At 29.3% G+C, this 13,969-nt stretch overlaps 1 protein-coding gene across 1 annotated transcript; it reads left to right on the top strand.

Moving 5' to 3' along the window:
• The first annotated feature begins 880 nt into the window (after positions 1 to 880).
• Positions 881 to 9,949, top strand: LOC132949888 (uncharacterized). The gene is made up of 9 exons (XM_061021000.1): positions 881 to 1,010; positions 1,152 to 1,293; positions 1,399 to 2,182; positions 2,229 to 2,231; positions 2,933 to 3,035; positions 3,384 to 3,483; positions 3,652 to 3,777; positions 7,210 to 7,368; positions 9,866 to 9,949. The coding sequence occupies exons 3-9, from the start codon at positions 1,438 to 1,440 to the stop codon at positions 9,935 to 9,937; spliced, it is 1,308 nt and encodes a 435-aa protein (XP_060876983.1). The 5' UTR covers positions 881 to 1,010; positions 1,152 to 1,293; positions 1,399 to 1,437; the 3' UTR covers positions 9,938 to 9,949.
• Positions 9,950 to 13,969: the final 4,020 nt, after the last annotated feature.

The raw sequence follows: 13,969 nt of genomic DNA, 5'->3' as shown, positions 1-13,969 counted from the left end.
ATTTTATATTAAAGCTAGCTAAATTACCCACCTACTTATCATTACTGAGTTACATTTTTATTATTTTCCCATTTAACACAAATTCTTGAAGTTTTCAAAATTCAGATTTTTTTCATTTCAATTACTATACTTACTTGATTAAAAATCAAGAAAGTAAAAAATTGCATTATAATTTTAAACTATTAGTAGGTACTTACTGAAAATGTGACACTGTCATCAATACTGGATAAACCCTTTCTTCCGGTTTCATAATCAATGGTGAAAGATAATAGATCAAAATACTACAGCGTTAGTATGTATAATGTATATGTCATCTGCAGAGGATACTGCAGTGCGTTTACTCAATCGAACTTTGGCCAGTTGTTTTCTGTATGCTGTCCTCAAATTATTAATTTATTTTTTAACAAAAGCAACGTTAGTTTCAGGAATTTTTTCTTGGCATTTTAAACAAGTGCCTGAATGCCTTTATTTCTCAAGTACTTATTTTTAGCGATATCAATTTTTACTTTCCACAATGCCGGATAATATTCATCAACGAAATCAGCCACAAATGTCTTATCAAATTCGAAAGCCATTGTCCCACAAGTTCAAAAACTTTGAATAACTTTTAAAAAAATAAGTAGGTAATGATAAAACCTTGACCCAGTCACTACTACAATATTAATATAATGTACGCAAACATACGCTTGACATCGACAACACCATGCACGCACATACAAAATTGTCGACACGCTGGCTGTTGCCGTAGTAAGGGTTTTAAATACTGATAAAATTATATAATTCTTAGAAGGTATCTTAGACCTCAGTACTTACCTATAATTAAAAACGCATCAATACGTCAATCATAAATTATTCATAACCAATTTTAATACATTTTTGAAAAGACGACAGTTAATAAGTATATTGTGTTAGAGTGTTTCACTAGTCCACCTCAGTCACTCACTGGAGTCGCACACATTCAGTTAAATAGATATAAGACAGCAGTAGGTACCTGCTGTAAGATGTACCTAGTAAGTATACAAACATTATGTAAAATTTCATTTTTGTAAAACATTATTCAAACAATAAATACACAACAGCATTAAGAACTTTTTAAAAAAAAATGTTTTGGGTCAGCGTATAACTATTTACTTAAAAATTGTACAATCTAGGGGTGGTACTACGATCTATGCAATTTTAAATACACAAACTAACCAATGGTTAAAAATTCAAGTCAATTTCGTAGAATTGTGTGTACCTGTATTATAATATCATAACATCATAAATATCGCAAATACTCAATTTTTGGAAAAGGTTTGTTAACATTGACTAATATTGTATATATTATATTAAAGTGTAGTTAGCAGTTATAAGGAGTATTCAGTTAAGTTTTTGCAGTTTAAGTATACTTTTTTACAGGTGACGAAAAGATATATTACATCAACATTGATAATAATTATGAATATTCACGGCAGCAATAGCAATAGAATTTTCAACCAGAAGTTGGCCAAAATTTTCGGGTTCTATCAAATTTTGGACACCGAAACAGTAACATTTCTAGGCCGTCACAATGTTTACTACAGAATTTTTGTATTTCTCATTGTTTGCGAATGTCTCTTTTCGGCTATAGCGTGCTTAAACGGTTTGAATTATATCGTAAACAACCATAACATTATCCAGGCCATGGTCTATTTTGGCTTCGTCGTAAACGCGCTGTACGGGAACTACAAGATGTACATCATACTCAACAACTCAAAAGTTGTATGGGATTGCTTTTCAATCACGAATTTCGACTTCACGTCGTACGGTATCCAGGGCAGACATACACTGACCGCATGGCGAAATCTTTCCATTAAATACACGAACAAATACTCGATATTTTTTTTAACAATATTAATAATGTATGTGGCGTCCCCGGTGGTATTCAGTGACTCGTTTATAATAATAAAAAATCACGATGGATCGTCCAGCGCCTATCGCCTGAACCTTCTCAATTTATATTTATTCGTCTCGGAAGAAACTTACAACACATATTTTTATGTATTTCACATCTTCGAATCGCTTGGCATGGTCATTACTACGTTATTTATCATTATTTTTGATACTATTGTGAACACGTTGGCCTTAGCATTAACCGGTCAGTTGCAAATGATTTCCACTGCGTTCGAATCGGTCGGACATAAATCTCTTCACTTCCCAAATAGTAAGTACCTACAATATTGATATGCACGTGTTAGAGAAATTTAGAGTGGGTAAATGGTTATTAGTTATCTCATTGATATTGTGATATAAAGATATTCTGTCTTCGTCTAACACACGTGGAATTTAGGAATTTAACTATATTGTTTTTATTCCAACGTATCAAATGATCTGGTTAGGCTATAAGAATTCTGAAAATATATTTCCACTTTTCATCTAGGCTTCTATAGTGATCGATTTACCTAATTTTAATTTTTTTTATTTAACTTCTCTAAAAATGGAAATAATACATGTTTCTAATTAGGTACTCATTTTTTTATTTTTAGTATGTCATTCTGAGAATTTAGTTGGACGAAATCAAAAATATTGGAAATTCGATCCCAAGTATTCAAATCCAATTTTAGAATTCTTATAGTTTCACTAGATCAATTAGTATGTTAGAATAAAATAAGCGATAACACACATACATTTATTTGTTATGTGTGTGTTAAACAAAGATATAAAATCACGATTGCAATCACCAATGTATAAAAATACATTAAAACAAATACAACATTAACATTCATATTGAAAATGAACAAAATAATACATTATCTGTGATATTGTAATATAAAACTGATTGATTAAAATTTTTTATGTAATTAATAGATTTCTTAAACTAATTATTTATTGAAAAACAAAATATGAAATGAAGTTGTTAAACAAAATACAAAGCACAATGGATAACTATAATTATAATATGTTGTTTTTGCAGATAATATTGATAACAAGAATAAGTTACCAAATGAAAATATAAAATATATGGATCAGTTCAATGACTTAAAAACATTTATAATAGACCATCAAAACATTCTGAAGTAAGTACCTATAAATTTTGTTTTATAAATAAAAAAATAAATATTTTTAATTTTGATCATTCAATCTATTATATTAATACCTATTTAATGTAAGTTTTGAATATTTAATAATATAAATAATATAAACATATTATAGGTACACAAAAAGATAATAACAATATTAACTAAAAAATTAATTACATTTTAAAAAATATGTGTAGGAAAAACAATTTCAAAATCATTATTATTTTTTCTAGTGACTAGATAAATTTTTCTTAGTAAAAATTTGTCTATTTTTCATGCTGTAGACAATGATATCTTGTTGTATAATATGAGTATGTTTGTAATAATCTGTTTCTTTTTACATAGAAAATATGATGAATTTTTATCAATATTTCAACCAACGATGTTACTGCAAATATTTGTTGTGTCGTGTTCAATCATTTTTCTTTGGTTCATTTTGCTAACGGTAGATACAAACATGATGGAACACTAGCATTTATTTATTTATATAAATATAATTATGTTTTTTCAAACATTTTGTTTGTTTATGGGTAGTTTTGTAGTTTTCACATGCTGTTTATATTTAAATATATATATCTCACAACAAGCGATTTAATATATTTGATGTTTTCAGAGTTTTATGGAAGACGATTTTACGGAATATATGGCATTTACATCCGTGAAAGCTTTTTTTGGAATTCCTTTTTGTACTTCTCAAGTGTACATGTCATGTTTTATATTTACTACATTAAACACTAAAGTAATTTCAAATTTATATACCTACTTAAAGTATAAGCAGGGACGATCTCAAAAAAAATCATAGGGGGTGTAGGTATTCTTTAAAATTGCCGACTAGAATTTGAAATTCAAAATTTTTGTTAACTATTAAGTTTTTTTTAGTTACAATATGTTATACATTTATAATTTCTTTATTACCTTATGCTTCAATGTATGTTTAAATTAAATTTGAAGTTGAAACTTAGAAATACCTAACTTATTATTTTTAATTTATATCAGAATGAAATAACATCAACAAACATAATATGGAATAGGTAATAATTATAATTCATCACTTATTATTATTGTTGCCAAATCATTATCTACATTATAAGAATCGTCCTCTTCTATCATAACCTATATAAATATAAAATAATCTCAATAATTGTATTTGCATAAAATGTAGGTAGGTACCTAATTATTTACCAATGGTTTTAATCTAATTATTAAAAAATGTCATTCAATTTAATAAAAAATATTAGATTCTGAGTTAAACGAGATATGTATAATATTTTTAAAATCTATATTTTTTATATCTATATTAATTAATCTATATTTCGTATATTATAAAAGTGATGAACCACATTATGTAGGTATAAGATCTTTTAAGCCTTGAAATAAACAGGTAGGTTTTAAATGAAAAATTACAATTTACAATTCATGGTACTTTCTAAGCGTTGTACCGGAAAATAACTTGCGAAGTAAGCACAATTATTAAAATACCGAATAACGTGTACAACAGACTGTTGTCAACTACAGTTGTACGGACATCTAACACACACATTACGATACAAGATAATCAGTAATCTTCATCTATCGTCTGTTGAGTACTTCTTTGAAACGCGATTATCGCGTATTTTGGATATTTCAAAAAAATGTGTAGGTACCCTCGCTCGATAACGTATTAAAATATAATATTATAATCGCCCGCCTCAACCATGGCCACATGATATTAGATCATATTATTATACATTTATACTAGCATAATATGATCTAAGGCCGTATACCCGCATTGCTTAAATGCGATGACGGATGAAAGAAATAGACAGTTTATCGATTTTCTACTGTATATTATACGCATGATATAATATTTATTAGGTGGGCATATCGTTATAAGTATGCGTGTTATGTTATGAGCCGTTCATTAGGTTTTTATCTTTTGCCGACTGCCGATTCTCGCAGTCTCGGTGTACTTTTGCGAAATATTATAGATATTAAATTAAATTAAATTAATATTAAAATATTATAATTTTTTATTCGTTTCTATGGTGATATACAAAGCTTTAGAAATTAAAATCCGGTTTTTAGCGGTTTTTCGTAATTTGTCGGTGGTTTTTCTCGTGGCATTAAAGAACTATTGAGAAAATCGAAAATTGACCTCTCTTAAGTACCATCTTGATCCAATTTGCTAAAAGGTACTATATGTTGAAATCGAAGCCCTTCTTCTGGTAGAAATTTTGTATATAGGAAATATATAAAAAATAAACATCATTGTAAAACCAGTAGCTTCCTCGCTCCGCTCAGAATCTAAAATGTATTAAAACTAATATTGTAGTAAATACTCAGTATTTATGTATAATGTAAATGTCAAATAACTTAAAATTGTATACAAGGTTCCTCGTAGATTGTTGGTGGAAATTAAAAAAAACAGTTGAGCTTAAATCCACAATAATATATTTTATTAGCGTCTAAAGTTATAATTTTGACAAAATATTTTGAGCTTGAAAATTTAATCAAGATTCCTTATAAGTTTTACAACATTTAGCAAAAACAAAAGACTTACCAAAAAAAAAAAAGGTGGATAAGTGGATGTCGCTCTGCTGTACAGTAGGTTACAAGTGGGTCACTGTAATGGATGGTGTTAAATTTGAATTCAATGATATAATATCATTGTATAAGAAAAACGATTCTGAGCGAAAACGGTCAGTCAGCCTATTACCAAGTATATTTGATGATATTATTGTGAATAAAGTAATTTATATATAACCTATTTACGTGGAGCCTTGTTTTAAATTTTAAATCCTTAGCCATAAAAGTTAAACATTTTATACATTTTTAACCACAAAATAATTAATAAATTATAAATTTGATAAATGTTGTCAAAATTTGAACTTTAAATGCTTATAAAAAAAAATTGTGCCTATGTATTTTTAATATTTTTCAACTGCTATTAGAACGATATATCAGGAGCCTTATATTAAATTTTCACGCTTTTTTACCCAACAAATAAAAATTTATTGTTATTTATAGAAAAAAAAACTAAAAAAATTGAAAACTGACAATGTCCGTAAACAGCTCAAAAAGAGTCAAAATATTTTCAACATTTTATGGTGTATAGAAAATGCTAATATGAACATTCAGTGAAATTTTCAAGTATCTACAGTCATTTGTTTTTTAATTACAATAAAATAAGAAAATTGTTACATGAGAAATCGAGTAAATATCAAATGTTGTAAAAATATAAATTTCAGACGCTCATAAAAATTTAATTTAAGTTTCTTCTAGACATTTTTTTTTTGATAAAGGTAGACAAACTTATGAGTAATCTTATATTACATTTTCAAATCTTAGATTTAAAAAGAAAAATTTTTATGAATTTCAACTTAAAATAATTTGCTATTTTTCGTGATTTTTCCGTATTTTGTCAAAATTTGAACTTTAAATGCTTATAATTAAAAACTGTGACTAAGGATTTTTAATTTTTTTCATCTGCCTTTGAAACAATAACCTAGGAGCCTTCTATTAAATGTTCAAGCTTTTTTACTCAACAGATAAAATTTTATTGATATTTATAGAAAAAAAAACTAAAAAAATTGAAAACTGACAATGGCCGTAAACAGCTCAAAAAGAGTCAAAATATTTTCAAAATTGTATTGTGTATAGAAAATGCAAATATAAACAACCAGTGAAAATTTCATGCATCTACGGTCATTTGTTTTAGAGTTACACCAATAACCAAAATCGATTTTGTTAAAAATCGATTTTGCGTAAAAATTCCCGATTTTCCTTAATTTTTCTTTTGTTTTTCACATCGCTTTTGAAAACTACTGGGAAATTAAAATGTTGACCTCCCCAATGCACCAACGATATTCACTTTCCCATCGAACAAGATACTGAAGTCGAAAATCGAAGCATTATTTTGACTACTTATCGTGTACACAGACACAAAAATAAAAAAAAAATAAAAAAAAAAACACACATCATTGTAAAATCAATACATTCATCGTTTCACTCAGAATCTAAAAAATAGAAAATTGTCTGATCCAAAAATAAGAAATACAATAATTAGCACTTGAGCATGCCCCTGAGGTTATCCACTTACCCGCTTTTTTCATATATATATATTTAGGTCGCATTAAAAAGTTAGTAAATTACTTTATATATTAATTTCTTTTTATATGTTTTGTTTTTTTAGAAAGATTCTATAACATTTGCGTTGTATAGCTCAAATTGGACAGAAATGGATATGAAATGTAAAAAATTGATTTTGTCAACAATGAGATTGAATGATGCACACCAGCAAAAATTACAATATACAAGGACGAGAATTATTAACATGGAAATATTTTATCAAGTATGTTTCATATTACCTTCATAATTATAAAAATATAATGATCATTATCTAAGCTTTGATTAGCTGGCATATATTAAGGTTGGAAAAGTTAGTATCGGAAATATTGTGGTCCCTAATATTTTAAATTTAAATATTTTTGTAGTAAAATAATAATTTTGTCCTGCTTATATAAAAAGGCACAGCAGTGCTGTTTTCCAAACTTTTGTAAAGTAAGTATTTTTGATACCATAAAATATTCAAAATATTTTGACTTATTTTGAGATGTTTATGGACATTATCAATTTTCAGTTTTTAGTTTTGTTTTCTATGAATGTCAATAATATTTTACTTGTTGGGTAAAAAAGCTTGAAAATTTAATATAAGGATCTTAATATATTGTTACAATGACATTTGTTCATGTAAAAATCCATTGTCTGTCAAAATTTTTTTTATAACCATTTAAAGTTCAAATTTGGACAAAAGGCATAAAATTTACGAAAATGTGCAAATTATTTTGAGTTAGAAATTCCTAAAAATTTTTCTTTTTAATTATAATATTTTAAAACGTTATCTACATTTATCAAATTTCTATCTTTTTGATATCAAATTGCTGTGCTATAATGTTCTAATAGTAGGTAATAAACTTATAAAAAAATTAATAAAATTCATCAAAATCTTTATATAGTGTATATTAAAAATTCTATGTTTTGTTTATTTCCATAGGGGTTTGTAGCTGTTTCTTTGAGGTCATTATACACTTCCCACCGATCATTGTCTCACCATACTAATGACTTGTAATGTCAATTGGATACTCTTAGACCAGAGCGATCCCCACTTACAAATACAATTGCACTTCTTAAATAGTATTCATTGGTTCTTAATTTTAATATTTTTGGAATATCCTCCAAGTTTTTGCATAATTGTATGAAACATTACAGATTTCATTAATGTCTCCATAATTTGTCAATGCTTCAAGTTCTACAAAATACAAGTTAATAAATCAATTTTTTTAAGAATATTGGTAAATATAATAATTGTAGTATGAAGATACAATCAATTAATTTTAAAATTGGGGGTGCTAATACCCCCTAATCCCCCCTATTTTTGCTTATGAGGCGCTGAGGTTGATAAAAGCCGCTCCTGTTATAACATTGCTGTTGTATCCTTTCTTTATTTCTTCAACAAGGTTTTCCCCAGTGCACGATCAACAATTCAATGATAAATCATTGCATACGAAAAATGATTCTGAACGGAATTTCAGCCTATATGGCCTATAAGTATAATTTATTATTTATCTATACTTATACTTATAATATATAAAGCTGTAGAGTTTGTGTGTTTGAACGCGCTAATCTCAGGAATTACTGGTTCGAATTCAAAAATTATTTTGAATAGTTGGATAGTCCATTCATCGAGGAATGCTATAGGCTATATAACATCAAGCTACGACCAATTAATAGAAGTGCTCAAACAGGGATTTTGAGATTTACGATGGAAATATTTGTTTATAAATGGTTGCTATTGGTTATAGGAGAAATAACTAATACAAATAGTATTTATTTATTATTGGTTGCTATATTGGTTAATCGGGCAGATCAGTTACAAGCATGCATCAAATCGAATTTTCGCACATTGCCTACCAGGGTGGCTAAGTTGCACTTACTGCAGTGAGTTACACCAAAAAGGATTTGAACAATCACAATCTTTTGTCATTTTTTATGTGCCACGAAGTTCGCAGGATCAGCCATATTATATATAAATTAATGTTTGTGTGCAGATCTCTAGGAAGAAGATAGGCTAATTTAAAAAGGGTTAAATTTGTTTTTTTTTATTCATCTGATTTTAGTACGGTTAGGTTAGGTTAGGATTATGTATTAATTAATTATATTAATCCACCGTATTATATCAAAATAAACTTGGTATAACTTTGATACTTAATAGTTAAATCATATACTTACGTATACAAACAGCACTGGGTCCGCGATCTACCGCAGATAGATTGCCTACCTGATAATATATACTGCAACAGAAAAGTTAAGATAAATGTTGAACACCATACACTGAATATTTAATAACGAATTGAACAAAGTTTGAGTCATATAAAGTTGGTACATTTAACGGGCAACGAAGTGCAAAGGATCAGCTAGTATATTAGATAGCTATTACAGTAATGTATTTTACTTTTATTTGTTATACCTATTTCCGAAGAGAAAAAACCAGTAGTCACTCCTCAAAAATAGTAATATTGGTAAAACATAAACCTAATACTTAGAAAAAGTACAAAAAATCAAAACATTTACTAATTTGGATGTCTATTAATGATTTATAAATAAAAATTATCAAAAAACCTCACAAAGCACTTTCCTAATAATTTGGATTTTGGAGGTATACTGCTCTACCTCAGAGCAGAGCAAAGTTACATTATTATGTTTAGACGACTTTTTTTTCACACAATAAATAATACCAGAATATTTTTTGATGGAGATTTAATAAATATTATATTTTTATTTTATTACAGACTATGCGTGTTTGTTACACAATTGTAAATGTGATGATAAATTGCAAAAAAGAAAAATTGGTTCAACAATAATATTAATATTCGGTAGCAATTAATATCGTTATTGGTCTTAGTTAATAACTATAGTTATTCATAATGTAAAACTGTAAAAGCATAATTTACAGCACACGTTTTTGAAGTATGACACCATTTAATCATTATATTAAAAAAAAAATAGTATGTAGCCTACTAGTCGTGTTTTTGAAGTCTTATACTAGTGTTTTAGTAATGTTTATGTGAAATAAATGAAATAAATGAAAATAATTAATCAATTTAATTAAAGAGATATACTTATTGGCTACGGCTTATTGCATATTGGTTTTAGTTATATTACTATCAGTATTGGTGGACGATTTTTCTGTGGTATTCTTTTGTTCGGCGTGAATATTTTCTGCTGTATTCAGATCTGGGAAAGCTATGTTGTGCACCAAAGTTTTAATAGCTATCCGACGATTTTGACTAATAGCCACGAATATATTCTTTGGTTAGGTAATTATCGATCGAGGTTTAGGTTTCACTTGTGTGTATAACTGTATAAACAAATGGTTTTGCTAATAAAATAATATATCAAACGATATAACGAGATCAAATATAGTTATGTTGTAGTAATGAACTGTTCCGTGACCAGAGAAAAATGTTTATAATACTCAGGTGTTGCACTGTTGTGTAATCAGTAAAACTCGTTAAAAACTCATTATCAGTCGAATGAAAAACGTGGTGAATATAAACCATTTTATAAAAGCAAATATGTTGGAAATGATTTAAACGAAATTTGATAAATAATAAAAATCATTACTAAAAATTATAAGCTAATAAGCGGTGAACTGATATTAGAATTAATTTTAATATAATATAATTACCTATTACTATCTATGATAATTAAAATTAAATTTTACAATCAATTTTAGCATAAATACTTGCCACATATTATGCCATGTATTTTTATATATTTATATAAAATACATTTTTATAGGTTTATTTGAAATACTTTTTAAACGTTGTATCTGCAGTAAGTATCTCTATTTGAAAACAAGTAAAAAGTATCTTTTTAAAGTTTGTCTATATAACCTGAAATCAAAGTCAGTCACCTTTGCCGAATTCTTGCGCACGTGTCAACTATATGATATGACTATTAATAGGACCATAAATTCTCATTATTATGGTAATAAATTTTCAGGACGTTCCAATAAAAATCGTTTGACAATGGGTATAATAATAATATAACATTGTGTCCAACGATCACGACGGAGCGTCGCGAATCACTTCGAGAATTAAATTTAAACCGGATGCAGTTATCTAAGGGTAATAAAAACTGGTCGTCGAAATAATCGTAATAACCACGTCGTTGGTTGGACCATTGAAATAAATCGAAATAAAAATTACTAATCACAACGTTGGTTCGAGACGTTTGAGCATACTTTTTGTGATTTCAATTTCGCTTCAAATACAAATCGCATAGATCAATCTCGATCAGAGTTGCTGCGATTTTATAAATAATAGTTATATTATATTATATTATAATATAATGACACGAAACGTTCACTTCGTGCGGTAAAACAATATTATATTATTACAAGATGCAGTCAGGCGTCACCTGTTGAACAGCATAATCTGGACATTAGGAGTAAGCCAAACGACAGTGGTAAAACTGTAAAAACGAAGTGATATATAAAAAAACAAAAACCAACACAATAGCGGTATTATAGTTATTATAATTGTTATGAACCGTGACCGGCACCAGAAAACTCAGTTGCAGCACCGCTGGCACTTAATATGCCTACGTATAATATAGGTTTGTGACATGTCCATAAAATTAGAAATGTGTTCTTGATGTTGTCCCGAGATTAGACCGAATTCCTGTTGGTTTTTTGTTTTTATTTCCACTTACCTATATATATTTTACAACCACCTTTTTCGTTTACTCGAAAAAAAATATGTCAAGTCATTATTGAAAGAAGCCTTCAATTTCCAACTGCACTCCCGATGGGACAAAACGATAGGCCGATACGACGACTTACGTTTATTTATATTTTATACTATAGACATACCACGCCGGTCACCATATATTATATTGTTTATTCGACAACGAACATTCGTTTTACCGGTTTGTCCTATCATACGTTTTATTTTATTTTTAATTTCATCGGCTTTAAACCTGGTAATTAGCTATATATTACTATATGTGTCGTAGTTTTTTAAAAAAACCGTAAGTATATATTGTAAAATACGTAAACGTGACTTCGATTTTTGACGCCACTATGATATTTTGGTTATTATATAGAGATGGACGAACAAACATAGATCTTTTTTATACTTTGTTAAATTATATGTTTTTATATTATGTTTATGACCATACACGGTGTTTACTTTTATAGGAAGTTTCGTTCCGGACGTCAAATATTAATATAGTATAATGTCTGTGCACAATATAATGTTTAACCTCATTTTTTTGTCGCCAATAAACGCCAATAAAAAACCTCGATCTTTAGTACCTATACAATTTGTCAACTCTTATGTATAGTTTGCTTTCTCAAAGTCAAACACGACATTGTTCTTATACGATCGCATACGACAATATTACGCTCGCACATCTCGTCCAATATTTCCTTCGTTCGACCTCATAGGAAACTATTTGTTGTTCGCTACACATAAACATATGAAAAACCAAGTCGACAGTGAAATCCGTCGCAATGGTTTGAATGATATCGTTGTCGTTGATTTTCTTTCGTACCATATATTTGTATCGTCTATATGATTATTCGCGTGAGTATTTATAGTAAACCGTTTTTCCGACGTTACGGGAGAAAAAGCAGAGTCGAGTCCTGAAACTCACACGTCATATTATTATACGGATGGACCGGTAATGATGGGCGCACGATCAGAGCAGACCTCGACCTCGTGATACCGCTAGGACGGCGGCGGAGGAGATCTCGTTCCGAAGGATATTAATGCCGCGCGTGTACAATACGATTATACGGTATATATATTCTTGTGTGTATCTACATCTGGACCTCGGACTATGTTTTGTATTTTAATTCGGATTCCACTGTTGTCCGTGTGTATGTACCACGGGCCTCGCCTGCATATATGAAAAAAAAAAAACCGAAAAATTCGAATTTCTGGTGCACGTTATTACTTAACAATTATATATATACACACGACGCAATACGCATTCACTCAGTGCGCTTGGGACGATATGATTGCCGGAAAAACCGGTTTTCCGTGAGGAAGGGGAACGTGTGATTGAGTGAGTGTGTGTGTGTGTGTGTGAGAGAGGGAGGGCAGGGGCACTTAACGAGAACCCATCCAGATCCGACGACGACCACACGGAACAAAAAGCATGCGGTACCGGGTTCACGGCCGCAAGCGCGCAACTGCATCGGACGCGTTACAGACATAATATATATACCAGATACCCATCATACCAGATTGGTACACATATACATATGTACACAAAAAACTGACACTGCACTCGTGTGTGTGTGCACTGTGCACCCGCACCCGTATAAGACATCACAGGCACACAAGTTATATATGTGCAGTTGTACACTTACGAGTTATGTGTGGGCATAATGACGGGCCAATAAAAATTAAATAAAAACCGTGGTGAAAAAAAAAACAAAAAAGAATAATAATAATAAAAACAACACACCTATCCTGTGACCGCGGGTCGTATACGATTTATAATACCTCGGCCTCGCCGCGCCGATGATGCGATGACGACGATGATAATATTTGGGTAAATACTAAATGCGTCCATCTCGCGCGTTGGGGTAGGTGTGTTATTTATGCGTCTCCTAAATATTTAAACAGCTTACCACGAACATAATATATATTATGTGTGCGTGGAAAATATTTCGAGGGGTGAGTTAAATTTGAAATTCTCACTCCTAGTAGGTTATTATTTTTGTTGGTTACATTTTTGGTTTACAATAAAAAAAAATGTATTCAAATAACTATAAATATATTTTATTGGCGGTCGTTGTTCAATAGGTACATGTATAAAATTAATCTAAATTTATAGCATCTATTAAATTTATATGTTTAATGTTCTAAAACACTTGG

The sequence above is a fragment of the Metopolophium dirhodum genome, chromosome 8 (assembly GCF_019925205.1).
Source record: "Metopolophium dirhodum isolate CAU chromosome 8, ASM1992520v1, whole genome shotgun sequence".
Taxonomy (NCBI): Eukaryota; Metazoa; Arthropoda; class Insecta; order Hemiptera; family Aphididae; genus Metopolophium; species Metopolophium dirhodum.
This window is presented reverse-complemented; position numbering and strand designations above follow the sequence as displayed.